Source organism: Vicugna pacos, chromosome 10, assembly GCF_048564905.1.
Source record: "Vicugna pacos chromosome 10, VicPac4, whole genome shotgun sequence".
Lineage (NCBI taxonomy): Eukaryota > Metazoa > Chordata > Mammalia > Artiodactyla > Camelidae > Vicugna > Vicugna pacos.
The window spans coordinates 26,535,672-26,561,727 of NC_132996.1; the positions used below are offsets into that span (position 1 = coordinate 26,535,672).

General features: G+C 35.7%; 2 protein-coding genes across 7 annotated transcripts in view; one reads left to right on the forward strand and one right to left on the reverse strand.

Moving 5' to 3' along the window:
- POLD3 (DNA polymerase delta 3, accessory subunit) overlaps positions 1-13,743 on the reverse strand; it is a 165,518-nt gene extending 151,775 nt beyond the window's left edge. Inside the window, exons 1-3 of one of the 2 annotated variants that reach the window (XM_072969207.1) lie at positions 13,654-13,743; positions 8,940-9,067; positions 8,448-8,538 (exon numbers count right to left, since the gene is read on the reverse strand). The gene's annotated coding sequence lies outside the window, so the exon portion shown is untranslated. Of the gene's footprint in view, positions 1-8,447; positions 8,539-8,939; positions 9,068-13,345; positions 13,490-13,653 lie in introns of those variants that run through there. The other variant, XM_072969206.1, reaches the window with a different exon arrangement.
- A 62-nt stretch (positions 13,744-13,805) lies between these two features.
- The window catches only part of PGM2L1 (phosphoglucomutase 2 like 1), a 41,650-nt gene continuing 29,399 nt past the window's right edge, over positions 13,806-26,056 (forward strand). For 4 of the 5 annotated variants that reach the window (XM_072969202.1, XM_072969201.1, XM_072969200.1 and 1 more), the window contains exon 1: positions 14,171-14,560. In XM_072969202.1, coding sequence (XP_072825303.1) covers positions 14,450-14,560 — 111 coding nt within the window. In that variant the 5' untranslated portion in view covers positions 14,171-14,449. Of the gene's footprint in view, positions 13,916-14,170; positions 14,561-26,056 lie in introns of those variants that run through there. The other variant, XM_006203336.4, reaches the window with a different exon arrangement.

The window sequence follows — 26,056 nt, forward strand, 5'->3', positions numbered from 1 at the left end:
TTTTCATCTCAAATGCACGTAACAAATAAACTACAGTCTGTGTGGTTAGTTTTAACTGTTTAACTTGATTAGTTAAAGAAAGAGAGGCAGGGACAGGCTCATCCTGTTTTAAAGAGGCTTGTTACCAACCTTTAAGGAAACTTGCTTTAATTGCCTCAGGTTTTTAAAGATCTCATGAAAAAACTTCACAAGTGACTCACAAAAGAACTAAATGAGATTCCACTCCAGACAAATAATATCCCATTTCTTGATGATAAAGAATGCTTTACATAAAAGCAGGTAGCCCACAGCACTCCATCCTGGCTTATTTTGCTTTGATAAAGATCAAACACAGAAACAATTTCTCCCAGTGTTCCATGAGCACATATCATAGGGAGAATGTACTGCTCTTGGGACAGACCTTATGCCAAATATTTGAAAAAGTATTTCATAAGATCAATTACTATTTCCTCTAATGTAAAAGTCCATACGCTAAAAAATTAGAATTGAACACCTACTAATCTCTACATTAACTCGTCTCTCTCTTGAGGTCCCTGTGGAAGATGTATGTTTTGATGCCCTCCCCAAGAAATTTTGATACCACGGTACATTCAAGAGGTTAGGATAGTTGGCCTCTCTGTCTTTTGGTGTCTCTCTCTCTCTCTTTCCTTGTTGTTACTTTTCCTGTCTCTCCCTGTCTTTAGCAGAAATTGTTAGACCTTTTCCACATGCCACTTCTTCCTTTTCTCATGCTGGCAGTCCACCTTGGAGTAGATTCCATCTTCCTGCCCAAGGCTGTGTAGCTCCCTCCAACCTAAGACGGAATAATGGTTGATCTAAAGCACTCATGTGGTCTCATTCTCCTTGCCAGGGACTGAATAGGCATGTATCTAATTTGGGCAATTAGATATGAGCAGAAAGCTGTCAAGGACCTCTGGAAAAGGTTTCTCAGGCTAATAAAAAGAGATACACAGTCCTTTTCTGCCCTTAGACATTATTGGATCCAGATGTGATAACTGGAAATGAGGTAGTCCCTTACAACTATGAGCACAGGGGTGACACATTGAGGATGGCAGAGTTCTGAGCCATTGAATGAACTAACTCGGCATGGTCTCAATGCAGAACTTCCAGTTATGGGAAATAGTATGTTCCCCTAAGCTCATAACCGGTTGAGTTAAAGTTATTGTTATTTGCAGCTGAACAGTCTAACAGAATTTCTCACAAGCTGGTAAGCTTGGATAGCAGAGAAATGAACACAGGTTATTAAATTCTGTCCAATTTGTAATAACCATTACTGATAGAAATAATTAATACCAGAATAAAGCTGACAATAGCTAAAATTGCACACAGTAAAATTTGTTGTTTTTAGAGAATCAAATCTTCAAAGAATTTACTCATCTCATTTTTTTATTGTGGAAAAATTCAAGATATTCAAAAGAATAGAAACTAGTATAATGAAGTCCTATGTATCTATCATTTAGCTTCAACAATTATCAACTCAAGGTCAGTTCTTTTTCATCTATACTCCCACCCACTTTCCCCACCTTAGAATATTTTGAAGCAAATCTGGAGACCTCATATTATTTCATTAGGAAATACCTCTAAGATTAGCAAGTATCACTAAGATATAAGAACTTGTAAATATATATTTATATACTTATAAAATAGCATTATAATACCTAAAATGAATAATAATTCATTACTATCATTAAAAATTCCGTCCATATCAAATTTCCCAAGTTGTTTTATAATTTTGATAGCCGATTTGTTCAAATCAGGATCCAACAAGGTGCACAGAATATATTTGATTGACATGTTTCTTAAGTCTCTTTTAACCTACAGTTCTCCCTCGCTCCATTTTTCCCTTGTAATTTATTTGCTTCTCAAAAAATACACTAAAAATATCTACACTAGAAAAAATAGATTTTGTAAAAACGACAGCCACAAAAGAAAATGCACAAAGGCAAAAGTTATGGAAACATTTGATATGGATGAAAACAGATCAACGAATCAAATCTTTGTTGTAAAATGTAAAGAGAGAAGAATTTATTTAAAAATAATTTCAGGAAAAATAAAAATAAGAGAGAAAAACTGGAAAGAAATAGTATAAAACATAAAATTAACATGGCATAAATCAATTTGATAGAATTTACTCCATAAAATATTTTTTAATGAAAATTCATCAATATTGACCTAATTCTGATAAAATTCTTTATTCTGAAAATGTCCTCATGGTTAAAATAGTAGTGTTAAATAGTATTAAAATAATGGAATCAGTATACTTAATACTTGTCTATGAGATAGCCAAGTGGGAATACTTGATAGGGTTGGGAGGTCAGAAGAGAAACAAAGACTGGCATCATTACTTTGAGAAACATCATCAATTAATTCATAACTGACACCACAGGAACACACAAAAAATCATCCAAGATAAATGTGAAATTAAGAAAAGGACTTCAGAAAGAACCCCAAAGAACACACATTTAAATAATGAGATGATGGAGCACAAGGGATTTTTAGGGCAATGAAATTATTCTGTATGATACTATAGTGGCTACAAGTCATTATGCATTTGTCAAAACCCATACAATGTACAACATCAAGAGTAAACTCTAATGTAAACTATGGACTTTGGTTGATAATAATGTAACCATGTTGGTTCATCGCTTGTACCAAATATGCCACACTGATGAGGGATGTTGAGTGTAGGGGAGTATGTATGTGTGGGTGGGGAGGGCTATGTGGGAACTCTTGTTTTTTCTGCTCAATTCTGTTGTGAACCTGAAACTGCTCTAAAAGAATAAAGTCTATTAAAAAATAAAATCTAATAAAATAAAAAATGGTCTGATAGAAGAAAAATCAGCAATAAAGATAACAAAGAATGCCATAAATTGTAGGAAGAAAAGTAGTAGAATGTGACATTTTGAATACTATGGCAGCCTAGAGAATGCACCTCCAGACTTCCAACTATAGGGAAGGTGACTGACCAGGGCTCCCCACTGCTAGACTCTGAAATCTGCTGCTGTGTTTGCCATGTTAAGCATTGATCTAGATGTTGTATAAATGATGCTGACGTGCTCATCAACTTTACAGGATACCTGTTTTAGCTTCTAAAGTGGTTAGGATGATAAACTCTTAATTATACATTATATAGTTTATGGATTATCCAGATCTTGAGCCAGACATCTTTCTCATCATTTGCCACTGTGGCAGCACTGCTAAGCACCTACGGAATATTCATTCTTCTTTTTTCCTTACCATTAGAAATTTTATTTCCCAGGAGTGGCCATATGACATACTTCTAGCCAGTGAGATGTAAGGGAAAGTCTATCTGGAGGGACTCTTGGGAAAGCAATTGCTTTTCTTGTATTAAAAAAGGATGGGTGGGCAAACTTGGCTGACATACACCTTTTGCCCTTCACCCTTCACTCTTCTTGTCTAGAATTGAGATACAATGATAATGTGGTTTAGTTATCTTTTAAAAATAGTCTCTTTTTTTAAGAGCAATTTTAGGTTCACAGAAAAATTAAGTGGAAGATACAGAGATTTCCCAAGTACCCCCGCCTCCACATATGCACAGCCTCTCCCATTATTAACATCCCCTCCAAGAGTAGTAATTTGTTGCAACTGCTGAACTTACATTGACACATCCCAATCACCCAAAGTTCATACTTTACACCACGTTTCACTCTTGGTGTTGTATTCTATGAGTTTGGACAAATGTATAATGACATGTACCCATCATGACAGTATCATATAGAAGTTTCACTGCCCTATAAATCCTTTGTGCTCTCATTACCTCTCTCTCCATTAAATCTTAGCAAACAATGGTCTTTTTTTTAACTATCTTTTTTTTTAACTATAGTTTTGCCTTTTCCAGAATGTCATATAGCTGGAATCATACAGTATTAGTCTTTACAGATTGGCTTCCTTCACTTAGTAATATGCACTTACATTTCCTCCATGTCATTTCATGGCTTGATAGCTTATTTTTTAGCACTGAATAATACAGTTGACCCTTCAACAACACAGATTTGAACTGTGAGGGTCCACTTATACACAAATTTTTTTCAATGAACACATACAGTACTACATGATCCCCGGCTGTTTGAACCTGGGACGTGGAAATGTGGTTACAGAAGGCTGATTATGGGACTTGAGTGTCTATGGATTTTGGTATCTGTGATGAGTTCTGGAACCAATCCCTGAAGACACTGTAGGACAACTGTTCATCACTGCCTGGACACACCACAGTGTATTTATTCATTCATCTACTGAAGGGTATCTTGGTTGCTTCCAGGTTTGGCAATTATGAGTAAAGCTGCTATAAACATCCAAGTGTAGGTTTTTGTGTGGGCATTAGTTTTCAACCTCCTTTGGGTAAATACCAAGGAGCATGATTGCTGGATTTGATTGGTCCATTTCATCTAGGTTATCAGATTCGTGGGCACAGAGTTGTTCATAGTATTCCTTATTATTCTTTTAATGTCTGTGGAATCTATAGTGATAGCCTCTTTAGCATTTATGACATTAGTAATTAGTGTCCTTTCTCTTTTTTTCTTAGTTATCCTAGCTAGTGGCTTATTGATTTTATTCATCTTTTCAAAGAGTCAGCTTTTATATTTGTTGATTTTCTCCATTTATTTCCTGTTTTCAATTTCATTGATTCCTGCTCTGTTTCTTTTATTCTGCTTAATTTGGATTTAACTTGCTCTTCTTTTTCTAGTTTCCTAGGATGAAAGTTTGGATGGCTGATTTTTAGATATTTCTCCTTTTCTAACATATACATTCAAGGCTATAAATTTCTAACTGCTTTCACTGTATCCCCCAACTTTTGATAAATCATGTTTTCATTTTCTTTTAGTTCTAAATATTTTTAAATTTCTATTGAGATTTCCTCTTTGATCCATATGTTATTTAGAAGTATGTTGTTTAATCTCTAAATATTTGGGGATTTTTTTCCAAGTATCTTTTTGTTATTGATTTGACTTAATTTAATTTAATTTAATTCCATTGTGGCCTGAGAGCAGACATTCATTTAAATGTGTTAAGGTGTGTTTTATGGCCCAGAATATGTCTGTCTTGGTCAACACTCCATACGAGCTTGAGAAGAATATGTATTCTGCTGCTGTCAGATGAGTACCCTGTATACTCATGGATGGCCTTTATATTCAGCAGATTGATGGTGGTGTTGAGTTCAACTATATCATTACTGATTTTTTGCCTGCTGGATATGTCCATTTCTGATAAAGAGATTTTGAAATCTCCAACTATAATAGCAGATTCATTTATTTTTCCTTTCAGATCTATCCGTTTTTGCCTCAGATATTTTGATGGTCTGTTGTTAGGCATATACACATTAAGGATTTTTATGTCTTCCTGGAGAATTGACTCCTTTGTCATTATGTAATGCCCTTCTTCATCTCTGGTAACTTTCCTTGCTTCTGTGCTCCCATAGTATTGTGGACTACAGTCATCAAGGCACTTACCACAGTGCATTTCAATGATGTGTTATTTGTGCTCCCCATCTTAGTTTTCATAAGGGCATGGACTAGGATTTATCTGGTTTACCACTGAATCTGCACCACCTAGAAGGGTGCCTTCACACGATAGACATGCAAGAATTTGCTGCATTAAGTTGAACTTAAATAATTTTTATTAAAAAGTTAATTTTTAAAGAAATTCATAAAGGTCATCTTTTGCTTGAGAACTGTTTACACAGGTGACCAGGATTAGTTTATCAGACTTGGTTTTAAAAGATATTAATATTACCATGACAGAACTAAAAATAAAAAGATTAAGACATACAATTCAACTCATAAGAGATTAGATCAACCCTTTGGAAATCAAATGTCCTACATTTATAGTATATTGTCGAGTAATTGTACTCCCAAGAAACTAGATGTATGGTATAATGCAGAAGGCAAAAACAGCTTTGTGTACAAAAACGTTCATTGTTATTGTTATTTACTATAGAAAAAATGGAAACAAGCTAAGAATCCTACAAAATGAGATTCATTAAAAAAAATAACATTGTAGATCAACTTGATGTAACATTTTACAGCCAAAAGATGATTATCAAAATAATACAGTATTTCTTAAAATGGCAGACTAGGTTTTGGTATTAACCTTTTTGCTTTGACTAAATGACAGAACTCAGTTGATTTTTTTTCACCTTTTAAATTATGGAGAAAAGGTGACAAGCCAACAAGAAATTGCCAGGCCAAAAGTGAAGGGAAAAGGTCATCCCAGAGAGGTAACTGTGGAAACAAATGTGGCTTTTGCCCTGAAAGAATTTGCCAATCCTGAAATTTTTGAACCTTAATTTTAAAACCCTTGTGGGCAAGAAAGATGCAAAACAAGGCCCAGGGTCTGCAAAAGATTGAGAATCTAGTAGGAGAAACTTCTCATGATATGCTGGGACCTACACTCAGATTGAGGATAAATTAGGAGAGAAACACCTTGCACAGAATTACACCCTACATAGGGTCATAAGAGAATCAGAGAATTACAAGTCTTAAAGTAGTTGAACTCCAAGGAACTTGGCAGAAGCAAATGCAAATCCTCTCTAAAGATTTCCTTGCAAGTGTAAATTTATTCCCACAAATAATTGGTCAAATATAATGTCCAACATGCACACAGACACAAGGTTCACAAAGAAACTAGACTCTATGAGCAAGAACTAGCAAAAACAATATACAAGAGAAACACACCCACAAAGATTTCAGATACTGAACAACTATGCTGACTACAGATAAAGAAAGAGTAGGCAAGTTTGAAGATCTCTATAGAGAATGGGAAACCATAAAAAGTACTATAACAAATTTGCAAAAGAATCTAAAAGAACTCTAGAAATAAAAAATATGGTAACTGAAATTGAAACCCCAAAGGCGTTGTTGAACACATCAAATACTAGGATGGTGGCACACCCTAAGAGGGAACAGAAGCTCCACATCACCCCATTTCCCCATACTTTGGCCAATGCATCTCTTCCATCTAGCTGTTCCTGAGGTGGATGAGAAGAAGGGGCAGAGGCTGGAGTAATGCAGCCACAAGCTAAGGAATGCTTAGAGCCACAGAAGCTGAAAGAGGCAAGAAAGGATTCTCCTCTAGAGCCTTCAGAGAGAACGTGGCCTTTACTGTATTATTAATAAATTTCTGCTGTTTCAAGCCAAAAACAAACAAACACCCCCCCAAAAGGTCAAATCCCTGCTCTGAAGAGATGGCTCTCAGCCTTGTACACATTGGGAACACTTTGGAGAGCTTAAAACAAACAAACAAACAAAACAAACAACTGAAAAAACACTTATTACCATGCTCCAATCCAGATCAGCTGAATCTTAGGAGGTAAGGCCCAGGAGTTGGTTACTTAAAATGCCACACATCTAGAGTTGGGATCAGGGATGGGCAAAATGGCCCAAAGGCCAAATCTGGCCTGCCACCTGCTTCTGTAAATGAAGTTTTATTGGAATACATATACACATATGTATTCCAATATACACATATATACACATACACAAAATCTACAGCCCACCTAGTTTAGTAGATTGCATTCTGATGAAAAGAAAATTGGGAAATTAGAAAACAAAAAATAATAAAAATTGGAGTAGAAGTTAATGAAACAAAGAATAGAAAAGCAATAGAGAAAATCAGTGAAACTAAACATCAGTTCTTTAAAAATAGCAACAAAATTGACAAACCTTTAGTTAGACTGACCAAGAAAAAGACTCAAATTACCAGAATCAGAAATGAAAAAAAGGGATATATGGCTGATCCTACAGAAAGAAAAAGGATTATAAAGAAATACTACACACAATTTTATGCCAACAAATTAGATAACCTTGATAAAATGGACAAATTCCTATAAAGATACAAACTACTGAAATAGACTTAAGAAATAGATACATGAATAGACCTATAACAAGTGAAGAGATTGAGTTAATAATCAGAAAACTACCCACGAAGCCCAGACCTAGATGGCTTCACCACTGAATTCTACTAAAAATTTAAGGAAGAATTAATGCCAATTCTTCACACACTTCCAAAAATTAGAAGAGGAGGGCACTTCTCAACTCATTTTATGAGGCCGGTATTACTCTGATACCAAAATCAGAAAAACACATCAAAGAAAAGAAAACTACAGGCCAATATCTATTATGAATATGGATAAATTAATCCCCAACAAAATACTATCAAACCAAATGAAGCAATATATAAAAACAATGATATCCCATGACCAAGCAGGATGAAAGTCTGGTCTAACTTCAAAAATCAATTAGTGTAACACTTTATATCAATATAATAAAAATAAAACTTACATAAACATCTTAATAGATACAGAAAAGCATCTGACAAAATCCAACACTCTTTCATGATAAAAAACACTTAACAAACTAGAAACAGAAAAAAACTTCACCAACAGAATAAAGAACATATACAAAACACCCCACTGTTAACATTGTACTTACCAGTCAAAGGCTGGATGTTTTCCCCCGAAGATCAGGAACAAGACAAGGATATCTGCTTTTGCCACTTCTGTTCAGTCTTGTACTGGGAGTTCTGGCCAGTATAAACAGACAAGAAAAAGAAGTAAAAGACATTCCTATTTGAAAGGAATAAATAAAACTATCTAGTCACAGATGACATGCTATTATATATGGAAAATCCTAGGAAATTCACTTAAAAAATGATTACAACTAGGAAGTTCAGCAAGGTTTCAGGATACAATAAATATACAAGAACCAATTGTATTTCTATTCACTTGCAATGAACTATCGAAAAATTAAATTAAGAAAACAAGTTCACTTACAGTAGCATCAAAAAGAGTAAAATATTTAGGAGTAAATTTAATGAAAGAAGTGCAAAAATTATATTCTGAAAGCCACAAAATATTGTTGAAAGATATTAGAGAAGATCTATAATTGGAAGAATATCACATGTTCATGGATTGGAGGACTTACCCTTGTTAAGATGGTGATACTCCCCAGTCTGATCTACAGCTTCAGTGCAACACCAATCCCAATCCCAGCTGGCTTCTCTGTAGAAATTGACAATCTCCTTGTAAAATTTACACAAAATTGTAAGAGACCTAGAATAGTCAAAATATTTTAATGTTGAAAAAGAAGAACAAAGTAGGAGTCATACTTCCTGATTTCAAAACTTACTATGAAGTAACAGTAATCTAGACACTGTGGTACTAGCATAAGGACAGACATATAGATCAATGGAATAGAATTGAGAGTCTAGAAATAAACCCATATGTCTATAATCAACTACTTTTCAACAAGAATGACAAAACCATTCAACAGGGAAAGAATAGTCTTTTCAACAAATGGTCCTAGGACAACTGAATGGCCATACGCAGAAGAATGAGGTTAGATCCTAACACCATATACAAAAATTAATTCAAAAGGGATTAAGGACCTGAATGTAAAAGATAGAACTTTAAAACTCTTAGAAAAAAATAAATGGCAAATCTCCATGACCTTAGATTTGGCAAAGGATTCTTAGACACGACACCAAAAGTATGAGCAACAACAACAAAAAAACCAGACTTCCTCAAACTAAAAACTTTTGTGCTTCAAAGGACACCAAAAAGAATGTGAAAAGACAACCCACACAATGAGGGAGGATATTTACAAATCAAATATCTGATTTGTTTCAGGGACTTAAATCCGGAAATATAAAGTAATCTTACAACTCAATAATTTAAAAAAATGGGCAAAGGATCTGAAAAAACACTTCTCTAGAGAAGATAAGCAAATGGCCAATAAGTACATGAAAAGATTCTCAACATCATTAGTCTTTAGGAAAATGCAAATCAAAACCACGAGACTCCACTTCACACTCACTAAAATGGCTAGAATCAAACAGTAAGATAATAAGTGTTGGAAAATCTGTGGAGAAACTGGAACTCTCATGCTTGGCTGGTGGGAATGTAAATGGTACAGCTGCTTCAGAAAATAGTGTGGTTGTTCCTCAAATGATTAAACATAGAGGTTACCACACAATCCAGGAAATCCACTCTTAGGTATACACTGAAGATAAATGAAAACATATTCTATATGAAAACTGTACATGAATGTTTATAGCAGCATTACTCATAACAGCCAAAGGCAGAAACGACCTAAATGTGCAACAATGGACAAATAGATCAACAAAATGTAGTAAACCCATATACTGGAGTATTATTCAACCATAAAAAGGAATGAAATACTGATACATTTACAACATGGATGAATTTACTCTAAATGAAAGAAGCTAGTAACAAAAGACCCCATATTATATGATTCTATTTATATGAAATATTCATAACAGGGAAATCTATAGAGATAGAAAGTAGATTAGTGGTTGCTTAGAGTGAGAGTTAGGACAACAGGGGTCTGATAGCTAAAGGACATCATATTTCTTTAAGAAGTGATGAAAATGTTCTAAAGTTGTGGCAATGTTCATTCCTATCTGTGAATGTAACAAAAAAATCCATTAAATTGTATACATTAAATGAGTGAATTGTTTGGTGTGTGAATTATGTCTCAATAAAGCTGTTTAACAAATGTAACGAGACACTCACTTTCAGGTGTCAATCCTGCATTTCCACAAACCTGAAAGGTAGTGCCTCTTTAGATTTTGCACCCTAGGTTCTTTGCCTTGCGTCACCCTAATCCCAAGTGTGCTCTGCATCCTTCCTTCCTTACACAAATAAAACCACTTTTTATATGTTGTTGTTGTACCTCTTGTCTCAGTAGAGGTTTTATGTAAGATGGCTAAAAGTAGAAAGTTGCTTAGAAATACTCATTTCCTTTCCTTTTTTTTTTTAAATACAGAGTTCACTAGAGTTTATGACAAGCATCTTTGGGAACAACAAGAAGAGAAAATACTTCTCTTTTCAGAGTGATCACACAGTAGAATAATAGGTTTCCTCAAAATTTAATTGATGATGAGACCTGAGCTCTGCTTGGTGGCAGCACTTCAAGGAACCGGCAGAATTTTAGAGGAGATGGCCATCTACCTGGACAGAGGCTTTGGGGTTCGTGGCCTCAGCCAATTATTCTGGCCATAGTTTATAAATGGTATGCAAGGAGAAAGCTATCAAACTTCCAGAGACCATATGACCCTGGACAAGACAGATGTTAGCAGAAACCTTGATGAACTAGAGCTCTCTCTCCTTTCTTTTTTCCTAGTACCATTTAAAGTATGAGAATCCCTGATATTGATGAAAATTTAATTTCTTGCGACCCTGACAGAATGAGGGCTTGGAGTCTCTCAGATATTTTTAAAACAATAAATAAATGGATATTTCTTATACATATGAGGCTTTTCTTTTAAACTTTTTGTTTTGGAAATAATCTCAAAGTTGCAAAAATTAAAATAGTACAAAGAATATCCATCTATCCTTTACCCAGATTCACCTACTGTTAAAATTTTCCCTCATTTGCTATACACCAAATATGATATTTAACTTAATTATATGTTTGTATGTATATTTACATAACATATATTTGTGAGTTTGTACATACAAATAAACAGTATTTTTCTGAACTATCTGAAGGTAAGTTATCTAGATCATGATCCTAAAACATTGGGTTGTATATACATATTAGGACCAAGAGAGAAATTCTCTTTTATAACCACAGATAGGGTTGCCAGATTTAGCAAATAAAAATACAGAACATCCTAGGTAAATTCCAAAAAAAATTTAAGCTTCTGCGCTTCCCTTACTAGGAAAACCATTATATTCCCTCTTCTGGACACACTTAGATTCCGTTCTTGGATTTGATGAGTTCTGGGTCCTCTTGGTTACCCTTTAAATCCTCCAAAATAAATGTAAGGCACTGGGCAAAGTTTCTGGTAACTAGTTTATGTCTGTCATTACCTTGCTGATAAAAGTGAAGGCTGGTGACTCTGGTATTGAATTAAAACTTGTATTTCTCCATCCTTTATACTTGTCCTATACAATACCATCTCTTGAAAGTTCTGTTGACTTAGTAGTGTTTCTGAGAATTGAATAAAATAATTGTCTTATAAAAACCACTGCTCAGTCAAATTTAATATGTATATAAATCGTCACTGGATCTTGTTAAAATGTAGATTCTGATTCAGTACAATTGAAATGGGGCCTGAAATTTTGTATTTCTTAATAAGCTCCTAGAGGATACTAATACACGGGTCCTCCTATCACACTTGGAGTAGCAAGATTATCACCACCTATGTCACAGTCAACAGGTATTTGTTAAATAAGTAGGTACCTATGCATTATCCCTATGTACTGATTCAGGATCTCTGGGGCAGTGTCCAGGAGTATATATTTTAAGTGAAATCCTAGAGAGACCAATGGTTTATAGGTTTGAAATGCCCTCTTCTTTTTTCTCAGCTTATTAATTTTTTTTTTGTCATTCAAAGCCCATTGCTGGTCCCTTCTGCCACCTTTTGCTTTTACTGACAACCTCACACTCTGAATTCTTAATAGTTGTCTGTAGCAAGCACTTCCTATTTATCATGGGCTATCTTTTCTTACATACATCCTCTCCCCAGACAGATTTTAATTTTGAAATAAACAATTAAGTTATATACTTTCTTGTAGCCTCAGCTCCTAGCATAATGCTTAGCATAGAGTAAATGTTTAAGGAACGTTCCTCATGGACAATAATGCTGATGATAGTGAACGATGAATTTCCCTCCAGGACACATGGTTATTTCCCAGGCTTCGGGTGATTAAAAGAATCTGCTGACTCCATTAAGGAAACACCCAACTGATTAGCAAAAACTGTAATTCCCAAATACGGCAGGTTGTTTTTCAGGAATTGGCTCTACAATCCTTTTGTGCCTTGGTAATTTGGATTTTATTATGGTAAATGGCACTTTTAAAGGAAAGAAAGTAGCACTTTAAATTTATTATGTCTTTTATCTATGAACCTCAAAGCATTTTAAGGCCATTCATTAAAGCTACTGTAGCCAAGATATAAATATTGTTACATTCTCCTTACAAAGAAAGCTGGACCAGCGAAAGAGTTGTTAAGATACTTGGTCAAAATCACAGAGCCATTTTAAGAAGGCTACACCAAGAATCTCAGGAGCATCTATGCCTGAAGGTAAGCACTTATCAGCATCTCCCACACCTCAAGTCCTGTGACTTGCAAGGCGAACATTCTGTAGAACAGAGGAGACCAAAACACGGAGAAATTTGAGATTATTTCAATTTTAAATTCTTCTTCCTCTGTATTCCTATTGCCATTGCTCTTTGCACTCTCTTAGGACACTTATACATTTTTACTTATGATTAAGTGCTGACATATCTGCCCTCTTTCGCAACTTGGCGTTTTGTTGTTGTTGTTTTGTTTTTTCTCCCCAGTCATCTTGTTCTCCCTACCTCCTAGTCCACTGTAGCAGCACAGCAAAAAGAACTGCCGGCTGAGGAGATCTGGAACAAGTCTGGAACCCTTCCTTGTTCCATCACTTACGAATTCCGCCTCTGAAAAAGTCGGTTCACTCAGAAGCAGTTTCCTCTTTGTGTGTAAAATGGGGATGGGTCACGCCTATTTACTCTGTCACAGGATGGTTGAAACGACAGAACGATTTCCGTAAACTATAAAGCACTGAATGGATATCAGTTGTCCGCCTACTGTACTAGTCCTTATTTAACTTAATGGAAGCCCAGGGCCACAACGTGCAGCATACCTAACACGGACAGGGCGTTGTCTGTAGGGAACAGCCTCGAGGTGTATCTTTTTTCCTCGGAGAAAAGGGAGGGCGCGGAGCAGCTGGGAGTCGTAGTGTTTGCGGCGGTCTCCACACACCTTGGAGAAAGAAAAGAACTACAACTCCCGTCAGGCCGTGCGAAGACCGCCCGCGCACCCTCCGGCCAGGCGCGTGCCCCTAGGAGAAACGAGAGGGGGCCTTCGCGCGCGCCGAGCGTTCTCAGAGCGACCCCTGAGGAGGGGTACGTGGAGACGCGTGGGAGTGTGTGGGGATTGTAAGGAGGATAATAACACGTGGAAAAAGGCAAATTAAAAAATAAAAAGCCGGGCCCCAACTCCTCACCACCCGGCAAGTCTTAACTCGCGAAGCTGGGGAGGCGTCAGAAGCGCGCTTCCCGGCTCGCGCCTCCCGCCCCAGGGGCTTAAATCAGTAGAGGCGGGAAGGGGCGGGGCCGGGGGCGGGGCCTAAAGCGGCGAGTGCGGCGGCCGCCACGACCCAGACATCTGGGAGTGTTGTTGTTCACTCGCGGCGGGACCTCCTCAGTCCGTTTGCCCAGAGAGACCAGGACCTGGCCTAGTGGGGGAGTCAGCAGGCACGTCCCCCACTCTCCTGCTTCCCCGAAGCCGCGGCAGGAGCTGGTACAAACGCCCTGCGGTTGGTCTCCGATGCCCTTCAGTGAGGAGGGGGCGTCGGGACCCTGGTGAGCGCACGTCTAGCCCCTCCGGCCCTGTGTCTTCGCCCGCCCCCCAGGCTCGCACACCGCATTCTGGCTGCCATGGCTGAAAACGCAGAGGGGGACCTGAACTCCAATGTGCTCCACGCCCCCTACCACACCGGAGACCCTCAGCTAGACACCGCCATCGGGCAGTGGCTCCGTTGGGACAAGGTGAGTACCTGGTCAGCCTGGCATCGCCCCCTCCTCCCTCGCGCCCTCCCACACCCTGTACGCCCTTTCTTGTCCCCACCCGGTGCTCGGCAGGCTGTGGAGGAGATGGCTCAGGCCACGGAGCTGGGACTAGCGGAGCCGGGCGTTGCCACCCACTTATGCCTGGGATGCCTCCTTGGGACAATCTGAGCTGGGAAGGGGCGCCTGTAGTCCCTTCCTTTTGCAGTGCTCGAAATTGCAACCTCCCTTCCTCTCCGTCCCCCCGCAAGTGTATGTCATTAATAATAATAATAATAATAATAATAATAATAATAATAATAATAATAATAATAATAATAATAATAATAATAATAAATAAAACCGTCATCTTAAGTTATATCCTTAATGGAGGTATTTCCTTTCCCCTTTCTTCTCCCTTGACTTCCTACTCTGCAAATCTGGAAGTGGTTTTTTTTGTACCCTTCTTGGACGTTTCTAGCTGCTATTGGTTTTAATTCTGGTCTGGTGTGTTTCCACCTTCCGTCGCTAGGTAGTCACTGGTCTTTTATCACTCCCTCGTATTCTTTAATATCACCTTTTGCTCTAGAGAAACGTAAAGGGATCTCTTTCTTTCCCTGGCCAGGAGTTATTTTCTGGAAGTATCCTCTTCCAAAAATCATGTTTTCCAGGTTTCATATGATGCTCCTGATACAGAATTGTTTTTGCTTTACCTATTCCTCCTCAGTTCCCCCACCCCCTCCAAGTTGTTGCGGTGATTTCATCTTGTGCAGGCATATGGGGTTGATGTGTGAGAGCTAGAATTAAAATGCAGCTATCTCACTTGAAAAAGAGGCCCCTGGTGGCTCCAACAGAGGAAGATGATCCAAGCTTTTGCTTTGTCGAGTGCATTAAATGCATTTGTTGAAGTAGAGAAGGTAACATATTTAACATGTAATTAATAGCAGTGAATTAAAGAATTAGTATAGTAATATGTGAAATCATGTTATACAATTTCCTAAAGGATTATTAGCTTACAGAAAATGTTTATTTTCACTTTGTTCATTCATGCATTCAAACAAACAAACGAAAATCTCTTGAGCACTGGGTAATGTTCCAGGGCCTGTTATGTCCTGGGTATGTTGGTGATGAGGAAGCTAGAAAGTTCCCGCCCTCAAAAGCCTAGCTAGTCTTTTAAGGAAGACCAACAAATAAGCAATTATGAGTTAATTAGTTTTACTTGGTCATGTTTCTTGGACATTTGGATTCTTCCTCTGGAGTTTAAACCAGTGCTTCTCAAACTTTGAAGTGCTTACAAGAGATCACTTGAAGGATCTTAAAATGCAGATTGTGATTTAGGAAGCCTAGGATGGGGCCTGAGAATCTGCCTTAGAATGAGCTCCCAGGTGGTACCAATGCTGCTGCTCTGTGGCTCACGCTTTGAGTAGCAAGACTCTGGAGTGTTCTGATTGAGACACTGAACTACAGAACACCCTTATTTTAGCATATGACCATATATATTTTTTCAATCAAGTGTGCAAAATCTGTGGTATCCCACTAATTATGATAAGGATGTACAAAATGCAAATAACTTAAAAGCCATTTTGGCTGTGTTTATTAATTGCTGTGAATATAGTTCCTTGTTGTGGAAGGATACAAAAGATGTGAAGATTCAAAGATTGCTCTTCTGCTTTTAGTCCATTAAAGAGAAGGAAGCCTAATGGACATAAAAGAGCTAAGGCTTAGCATGCTGTGAAATATATATTACAAACCGACTGTATCAATATTTGCAGCAGGGAAAACCAAATTACAAATGAATGTTATCTTTATATGTTTAATATAGTTAATTGTTATTGTCTAAAGCCATTTGCTGTCAGTAAATGAATGTGATGTCTCCCTAAAGTGAAAGGAAGATTTATGAAATCCAGGCACCTGTAGATTACCAGCACAATTTGATTTACTCGTAACTATTATGTATGTCAAAGGCTTTGCCCCTTCAGCAATAGGAGTTTGTTTTTCATTGCCATGGATTAGATCTTTTGTTCTCTTTAGGTGCCAGTTTTGATTACGCTTTTCCTAATGAGTGTCTTGATTGACTTTTTTAAATTGGCTGAATGAATTAATACTTATTAATTGTCTATGCTGTGCCCAGATATTGTTGGGATATACTGAAACACAAAAAGACTATGAAATACATATACACATTAAAAAAATAATGCTAGGGTAGTATTGGTGGGAATTAAATGGTATATAGGTAGTCAGTTTTTATAGGAGTTTAGAAGTGACCTGTGGACTGGAATGGTCAACAAAGACAATAAGATGGGATATATATAAAAAGAATGAGGAGAGCCTTTATTGAAAGTGGAAGAGAAATTCTTAATTTATATTTAAAGTGCCCTCTGTAAATAATTCACTGGCTGAAAGCCTGTGTGAGACACAAATAGATATATATAATAGATCCATATAATAGATATAGATCGTGTCTTCAAAGAGCATAGAAGGGAAGATAAAACAAAAGCTCACAAATATATTACAGGGAGCAAGTAACAAGTGCCCTCAACAGATAAATAGATTTAAATAATTTTAATAATTATTTAATAAAAATAATAAATATTTACTTAACTGATCCCTCTCTTAGTGGGCAAAAATACTTTAAATTAGGAAACAAAGGTGTATCTACTGTAGATTGATAGTGTAGGTAAGCTAGGCTGTGATGTCCTAGGGCACTGAAATGTAGAAAAATAATAGATTGGACTTACAACATTTATTACATTACATGTTGATGGCATATGTAGTCTTACAGCATTGAGAAACTGAATTTAACACCTGTTAATACCTATTTAGTGGGGGAAAAAAAGAACCTAACAAATACCTTAATTCTTAATGACTCTGGTGAGGCACATAGTAATAAGTTATAAGTTGATCTGAAGGTGATTTGCTGCTTGCTTAGGTCACCAAAATTGCTAGCTTTAGCCTTGGTGGGTAATGTTCTTTGAAAAGTCTTCGTGAAAAAAGTGTCATTTGTGCTGAACCTTCAAAATTAGTTAAAATTTAAACTCACCAACATGGAGAAGAGGAATATTCCAATTAGAGATAGAAACATTAAAGCGTATACTTAGAACATTTGTTTCTGCTATAGCTTAGGGTACGTAGAGAAAAACTGTTAGAAAGGCATGTAGGCTAGGTTGTAGAAAGGCATCAGTATGTTGTTAGTGGCCTTGAATAAATAAAAGTGTATGTTAGTGTTAAAAAGAAAATAGTATGACAAGATAGGGTATTTATTGGGGCAGTCCTTGGTACCCATTGTAGTTTCTGCGGAGTGGCATTTTGTCGTTCTGTTTACTGCAGTTCAGGATCTGACCCTTGGTTCCTATACCTTCAGACTAATTTGTTACTCTGTCTTGTCTCAGAATGGACTCACCCTGCTCAAGGTCACAGAAACTGACGTCTGAATTCAGAAAGCTATTTTTTTAATTTATGGTACAGATTTAGTATAAATGGATTTGTCTCTAGTCATGGCATTTTCTAGATTCACCATAAGAGAAGTCAAAGAATCAGAAGATTTTTAGTGATTATGAAATCAAATCACAGGGAGTCAAATGGGAGTCAGATATATGGCATAAATGTTTTAACAGCATCAGCCTGTAATAGGTGAATGCATTCATCTCTGTGATGGGACTATCCTACCACTGGAATCCAGCCAGTCCAGGGATCAAAGTGTCTCTCTTCCAGGCAATGCACAAATGACTCTTCTACAGCACTCTCCTCTTCTGTCTTTTAGAGCTAAGGCTCCTGCTGCCTTCCTAGTTCTTTCTTTGGATGCTTTCATACATTTTATCAAATTGCAAACAAGTCTTGCTGGCCTAGAAGCCAGGTTCTCTTTAACATAACTATCTCCTGTTTCTGATATACTATAAATTTTAACTTTTTGAAAACAGTCTTATCAAAGATATTAAGCCCTGGTCAAGTTTGAGTGTATGAATATGTGGGTGGGGAGTGATTCGGGACTTAGGGCAGAGCTGCTCAGCTAGCTGTAGCAGCAGCAGGAGCTAATAAGGATTGAAAACAATGTGGCGGCAGGAATTGGCCATGGCATTTTGAGAAATAATATATAGAGTACTCTGGCCTCAGAATGTAGGTTTGGTTGAGAAAGAGTGAATGTAAAGGTAAGAAGGGTTAGTTAGCTTAGGATTATGAAATGCCTGAAAACAGAAATAAAAGATTTCAGTCTAAGTCAGTGATTTTCAAACATTAGCAGTGACAGTTTTTCAAGCAAAATATAGCCCAGATTTTTTTTTTCAAGTAGTGAGTGAATTTCCTTTTAAGTCATCATTGTGTGATGGAGAACACAACCATGAAGCACCTCTACAAAGGTCGTCTAGTCCAATTTCATTGTGAAGAGACCCAAGGAAATTGTGGAACTTATTCAGTTGTGGTAGAACCTGGACCAGAGCTTGGATCTGCCACCTAGTTCAATTGAAGTTTTACGATACTAGTCTATATTACATTTGTTGTTCACATTTTTCTAATACTTTACATAATTTGCCATTTAATCAATGAAGAAACATATCACTTTATTAATTTTTGAAAATATTCAAGCTTATTACTTGAATTTATTTGTGTAGTGCTTCAAACTTTATAAAATGGCCATAATCATTTGCTACTCACAGCAACCCTGTGTGGTAGTTATTCCCATTTTTACAAGTAAAGAAACTTAGAAAAGGAAAATGACTTGCCCAAGGACATGTGGCATTTAAGTGGTAGACTTGTGACTAGATCCTAGGTCATCTGACCTTTACTCTAGTCTTCTTATCACTGTACTAGGCTCTGTAACCTGAATATTTAGTAAATGTTAGCAATATCATAAACCAAGTTTCACAGACCTCATTAAAACCATTTTATTGGCTTTTGTAAAAGATGGAATAGACTATAATATCCTGCAGAATAAATTGTCATGGAATTTTTTTAAAGAACTGAATTTGCTGCTCAACAGTTGCCTTGGTTTCCTTGGCAACAACATTCTCCCTCTGTCCAAGAAATTTAGTACAGATAAATGAGGGTCTGGATTTATTTTTTTTTGGAAATAAAATTCATTTTTCCTTTTTATTTCCAAATTTCTTACATTTGTTCCTCAGTTTCTACATCTTATTTTAAAATTTATTTTCATTTATTGAAAAGAAATACATGCTTATGATTTTAAAATATAGTACAAAGAGATTATATGGATAGCAGTGTTCCTAATTGCTTTTTATCATCCTCAGTTTGCTCTGTAGAAACCATTTTTAACTGTTTGTTTTTAGTTACTCTCATGACTACCATCAAAACACTAAATAATATGCTAGTACCGCTCTTCCTTGATTTATATTAAATATTATCTGTCAAATACATGCTATGAAAAATGAGAGCTCACTCACATTGTACTCTGCCTAACTTTCATTATGCTATTAGTTTTAGATATTCTTTTCAAAGTTTAAATAATGTAACTAGTGCTAACAAAATTCCCAGAAAAATAACCCACCTTACAAACACAGAGCTCCCGATTGGCTATTCTATTTAAGAAGAGACTGGCAGAAAACATATCTATATATACAAAAAAGAGAAAACCTATGCCAGCTTCCCAGAAAAATCTGTGGATATCAGTGACTAACCAAGGATCAAGTTATATAAAGAAAACAAGCAGCATGGAAAATAAGATAATCAAAGCAATGGGCCAAGAAGAAAGCTGAGGTACGTAAGGGAACTTAGGAACTTAAAATCTTAAAATTAAGATAATTATTCTATCAAATAAAGTAAGATGCTGCGAAAAAGCAACAAGGAATAAGAATGAGCTCTGAGAGGTAAAAGGGGAAAAGAAAGACTGTATCCCTCCACCCTCTGCCAAATGCAATAGAAAATATAGAGATGTAAGCTGAAGAAACCTACAGCGAAAGGAAATAGGAAATATGAGGGAAGCAAGCTGACATAAGGAAACTACCCCAGGAGCCCAATGTAAAGAAATCCCAGATGTTACAACCATGTGTGAGATGAACACTGGGCTTCAAGAAATGTGTCTTGAAAAAGAATGCAACGTCTACACCATAAATAATAAAAAGCTGGAAGGTGTTAATGATATGATGAAGATGGCATGTTATTTCTGGCAACAACATCAAAAAAAGAAAAGCAGTTATCCACAGATGGAAGAAAGGGAGGAAGGGGAGGAGGGAGGGGAGGAAGGAAGGAAAAAAGACCTGAATAAACAAGTTATGGTTCAGAAATGAAGCAAACTAAAACGGGGCATGATTTTGATCTCAGTACCTTCAGGAAAGACAAGGTGGGCCTGGAGAGAAGGAAATTTTATCCAAACCCACTGCTGGGGATAGAGTGAACAATATTTAGATGGTCTTAACCTAGTACTTCCATTATGTTCAATTTTGAGGACAAAACACGAAATTTAATTTTTTTATTGGGGTTCCAAAACACATAACAAAATTTACTATCTTAACCATTTTTAAGTGTACAGGTCAATAGCATTAATTATATTCACATTGTTATGAAACAAATCTCCAGAATGTTTTCATCTTGCAAATCTGAACCTCTATACCCATTAAATAAGTCCTCTTTCCCCCCTCCCCCCAGTCCCTGGTAACCACCATACTACTTTAGATACCTCATATAAGTGGAATCATACAGTATTTGTCTTTTGGTGACTGGCTTATTTCACTTAGCATAATGTCTTCTAGATTTATCTTGTTGTAGCATGTGGCAAAGACATCCTTCTTTAAGGCTGAATGATGTTTATATACCACATTTTGTTTATTTATTCACCCATTTGGGCATTTGGGTTGCATCCACCACTTGGCTGTTATAAATGGAGCTGCTATGAACATAGATGTGCAAGTATCTCTCCAAGATGCTGCTTTCAATTCTTTTTAAATGAACTATTAAGCCACGAAAACACATGGAGAAATCTTAAATGCAAACTGCTTAGTGAAAAGAAGCCATTTTGTAAAAGCTGCAGACTGTATGATTCTAGCTATATGTTGTTCTGGAAAAAGCAAAACTATTGAGAGAGTAAAAAGCTCAAGAAGGGTTACTAGTGGATAGGAAGAAGTTAGGTGGAGTACAAGGGCTTTTTAGGGCAATGAAGCTATTCTGCATGATACTATAATGGTGACTATATGGCATTGTGCATTTGTTAAAACCCATAGAGCTGTACAGCACAAACTATGGATGTTAGTTCATAATGCTGTATCAATATTATATCAGTCGTACCACACCAATACAAGATGTTAACAGGAAACTAGGGTGAGATGGGAGGATTTATGGGAACTCCTTGTATTATCTGTTCATTTTTTGTAAACTTAAAACTGTTCTAAAAATTAAAGTCTATGGATTTTTTAAATGTTTACACTTGGAAGGGATTCTTATTTCAAACTGCTTTCTTCTTTCTCACCTGAAAATTTCAAAATAGACTAGCTACTTCTGCTTTTTATTTTGGGGTCGTCTTTGCCCTGTTTTTTCTTTCACAAAGGATTTTTGTTTAAAATTTCAAGTTTTCTGCAAGGCCATTAGAAGCCTGTTTGGATATATCTTTAATCTAGAATTGTTTTCCCCATCTCTTCCTTTCCTCCTATTTGAAAAATCAGAAAGCCTGGAGAATCTAATGAAAAGGAATTTATCTTTATTTAGTTCTCCCAAATTATATTTATAAGATACATTAAATTAACCAAAGAATGTAAATGTTTTGTTCCACTAGCTCAGATTTTCATGGTTCCTCCCTAGATAATCCAAATTTGATTTCTTTCGCCTATCCTTGGAGAAAGAGAGCATGTTTTGCTTATTTAATTGTTTTTACCTATTTCATATACCTCCACTGTATTTGACAAATAATTTGCCCCCAAAATAAATGTTGATTAGTAGTTTAGTGTAGATTTTACTAAAGGAGTATTTTTTTCATCAGTTGCTCTCTGAATTATTGCTAATTAGTACTAAGGCTGCTGCCCTCTGGTGTTGGGAGTTAATAGAGAAAATGATTAATGCTGGTGGAAAGAATAGACTGGTAGTGTATCTAATCCTGCATGGGATATTTTACACCAGATAATTTAACAAGCCCTGTATCTTACCAAACAAAACTGTGAAATGGTCATATGAAATGCCCAGAAGAGTATGAAGATTATAATGTAAATGAAAAATACTGTGCTTCTCAGATGAAATGGTATCTTAGCTTTCAGCTCACCAGACCTACCTTGTTAGAAAATCTCTTCAATCCACTGTAAGTAGTGGATTTGTTTTGTGGTTTTTGCTTCAGAATTTTCTCATGTCATTTTCCCTCTGAGATATTTCATAATTTATGCAGGTAAAAATTAGAAAGAAACCTAAATGCCCACTAGTAGGGGAAAGGATAAATAAACTGGTCCACTGCGGCAGTTGAAAAGAATAGCATAGATCCACATGTGTTGAGAGGACCTCTAAGATGTATTGAGTGGAATAAACAAGTTACAGAGCATCACATACAACTTGATGTCATATGAATAAAATAAAAAGATAAAGCAAAACTATGATTCTATGAGTATGTAGATGTAGGTAAAGGTCTAGAAGGGTACATCACAAACAATACTGGCTCTCCTGAAAGAGGGGCCTAAGAATGAGTATAATAGTTAAAGATCTCTGTAGCTTTATTTGTATTATTAGTATATTTTAAAAACAAAAGTGTATTGGTGTACTTTATAATTAATAATTAAAAATAAAATTTTTAATATAAACAACAATTAAAGGGTCTACTATCTGACACTGGTTTCTAAGAGCAATAGGAGTTCAAAGTCAGGAAGACTTTATTAGGTAAGAAGTAGAATTTGAGCTGGACCTTGAAGGTTAAGTAAGAAGGAAACAGATGATGGATATGGGGGTAGAAAACTTAAGGTGGGAGACATAGAATAATAAAATGGATCAGGGAAATGAAACTGAACCGGAGGCATGCAAGAACAATGAAGAGATTTTTTTTTAATTGAGGTAGAGTTAATTTACAACATTACATTAGTTTCAAGTGTACAACATAGTGACTGAAAAATTTTATAGATTATACTCCATTTAAAGTTATTATAAAACATTGGCTATATTCTCTGTGCTGTACAATATATCCTTTTGGCTTATTTATTTTACACGTAGTAGTTTGTACCTCTTAGTCCCTTACCCCTCTTTGTCACTCACCACTTCTCTCTCCCCATTGGTAACCACTAGTTTATTCTCTATATCTTATGGACCTACAATATGGAAAAAAAAAAACCAAAAAACTCCACACAGTATTATATAAGAAGACACTTTCTTTTCTTCATTTCAGCCATATAAAATTGCAGCAATCCATAAGATTAGAACCTAAAGGAAAATTTTTGGTATACTGGTAAAATTTGAAAATAATGCATGGCTTTAATTCTGTATTCTTTAGTTTACTGATTCATACTAAACAAACAGCTTTATTCCTGATGAAGTATAAAACATGTTGTTTAGTCACTAAAATCTCCTTAGATTTTCTGCAGCATTACTTTTTTTAGGGTACTAAAATTATTAGGATTCTAAAATATACTAGTTAAGAGCAAATTTAGTTCAGGTTGGATACATTTACTTTCTAAATAATAAGTTTTCATTTTACATAGTAGATCAATAAGTATATTTCTAAAAAGCATGTAAATCAACTTTCCTACTGACTTACAATTTTAGAGGTGCTTTTTTTTTTTTAACAGTTGAACAATTTTTTTTTTGCTGATAAAGCTTTTCCTACTCTCAAGTAATGAGTGAATTGTAAATAAAGGCACACATTTAGAAAGCAAACAATAATTTGTATTTGCAAAAGCTCCAATATATGTTTTACAGATTCAGATCTTATTAATAGCTTTGTGTGGGTAGGAAAAAGGAGCAGTTTGTGAAGCAAAAAGTATTCATGTAGATACACAAGTAGTGGTTTTTCTCAGCTGTGATGGATATCTATAATGTTTACCATAAAATAAGTAATACATACATAAAATAGCCAAACAGTACTGAGACTGGACAATAAAGATAAGTCCTTTTCTTCCTCATAGTTTGCCCCTGATTTCCCCATCAGAGGTAATCACTACTTTTAGTCTCTTATATTTGTATGGAGCATTTCTGGAGTGATATATAAGTATACATATACCTCTTTTTATGCAAGTTTAAACACTTCATAAGCTCTTCTGCTTTGCTTTCCTTTTCATTTAATCTGAGTTCCTTGTGAAAACAGTATTTTTAAAATAATTTTGGAATTCTTTAGAATCTTCATATATTATGGTTTATAAAAAAACATGGTTATTTGAAGATTTTTAACAACAAAATTTCATTATCTGAATGGAAAATATATGATGACCATGGCTACATAGATAGCCGTTAATTATATTTTTAAATGTTTATGACATCAACATCTAATTTAATGTCTATCTATAAAATTGTATAGGAATCTGAGCTTAAAGTAGGTTTTAAATGCCTGTCGCTATCACTTAGCTCTTTTTACCATAAAAATTTGCTTATGTCTAATGCATCATGATTCTTTATCCATTTTAATTTTTATCCAATTTACAAGCTTTTTCAGAACCAGGAATTAGATTACTACTGGTTGTGATGTATAACAGAGAATAGAATTTTTAGGCTCTACTCTAGTAGCTGTGCAATTAAATATTAGGAGTGTACTCAGTAACCTAATAAAATTCATGTATGGTGGATCATTTTTATATTTATATAGCTGTAATAAAAAGGGATATCTTCTGCTTTGTAGCTGGAGTTATAATTATTAGAAGCATTAATAACCTTCCCTACATAATTATTTTGTTTGTAGTGAGATGGTATGGACTTTAGAGCCAGACCAACCTGGATTCAAATCCTATCTAGACCTCCAGTATTAGCTCAGTGTTACTAGGTTCTCTCTCTAAATCTTAATCTCTTCATCAATACATTGATTATAATACTACTACCAGTAAGATACTGCAGTGAACGTTCTTGTATGAATGAATCTTGTTTATGTGAATGTATTGCTGTGGTCAGAGGAATCTATGGGCCAAAAGGCATATTTAAAATATGTTTAAATTTTGATAGTTGCTGGAAAATCATTCTAAAAAGGCTATCCCAGTTTCATTGTCACTAATGAATGACACAGCTTTGTGCCCTCTATAATACTGAAATTTTTGTCTTTTCAGTTTTTGTTGTTCTTATACCTGTTTTTAAATGTTAACCCTCTTCAAGTCTTTTGACCTCTGTATCAAATCTGTTGTTATCTTAGACATTGGAATAATATATAGTAGCACAGATAATCTTATTGTTTAGATTTTTCTCTTAATAGCTATTCATATTTCAATGTAGGCTCTTTGTGCCATTTATGAAATGGAAACTCCTTGAGTCAGTTATGTGTGTGTGTGTATATATATATATATATATTTTTTTTAAACATCCATTTATTTTAAGCAGATTACAATTTCAGTTAATCAAAATTTCCATGCCTTCTCATTAGTCTGTAGCACATACTCTGGTTGCTTTAATTTC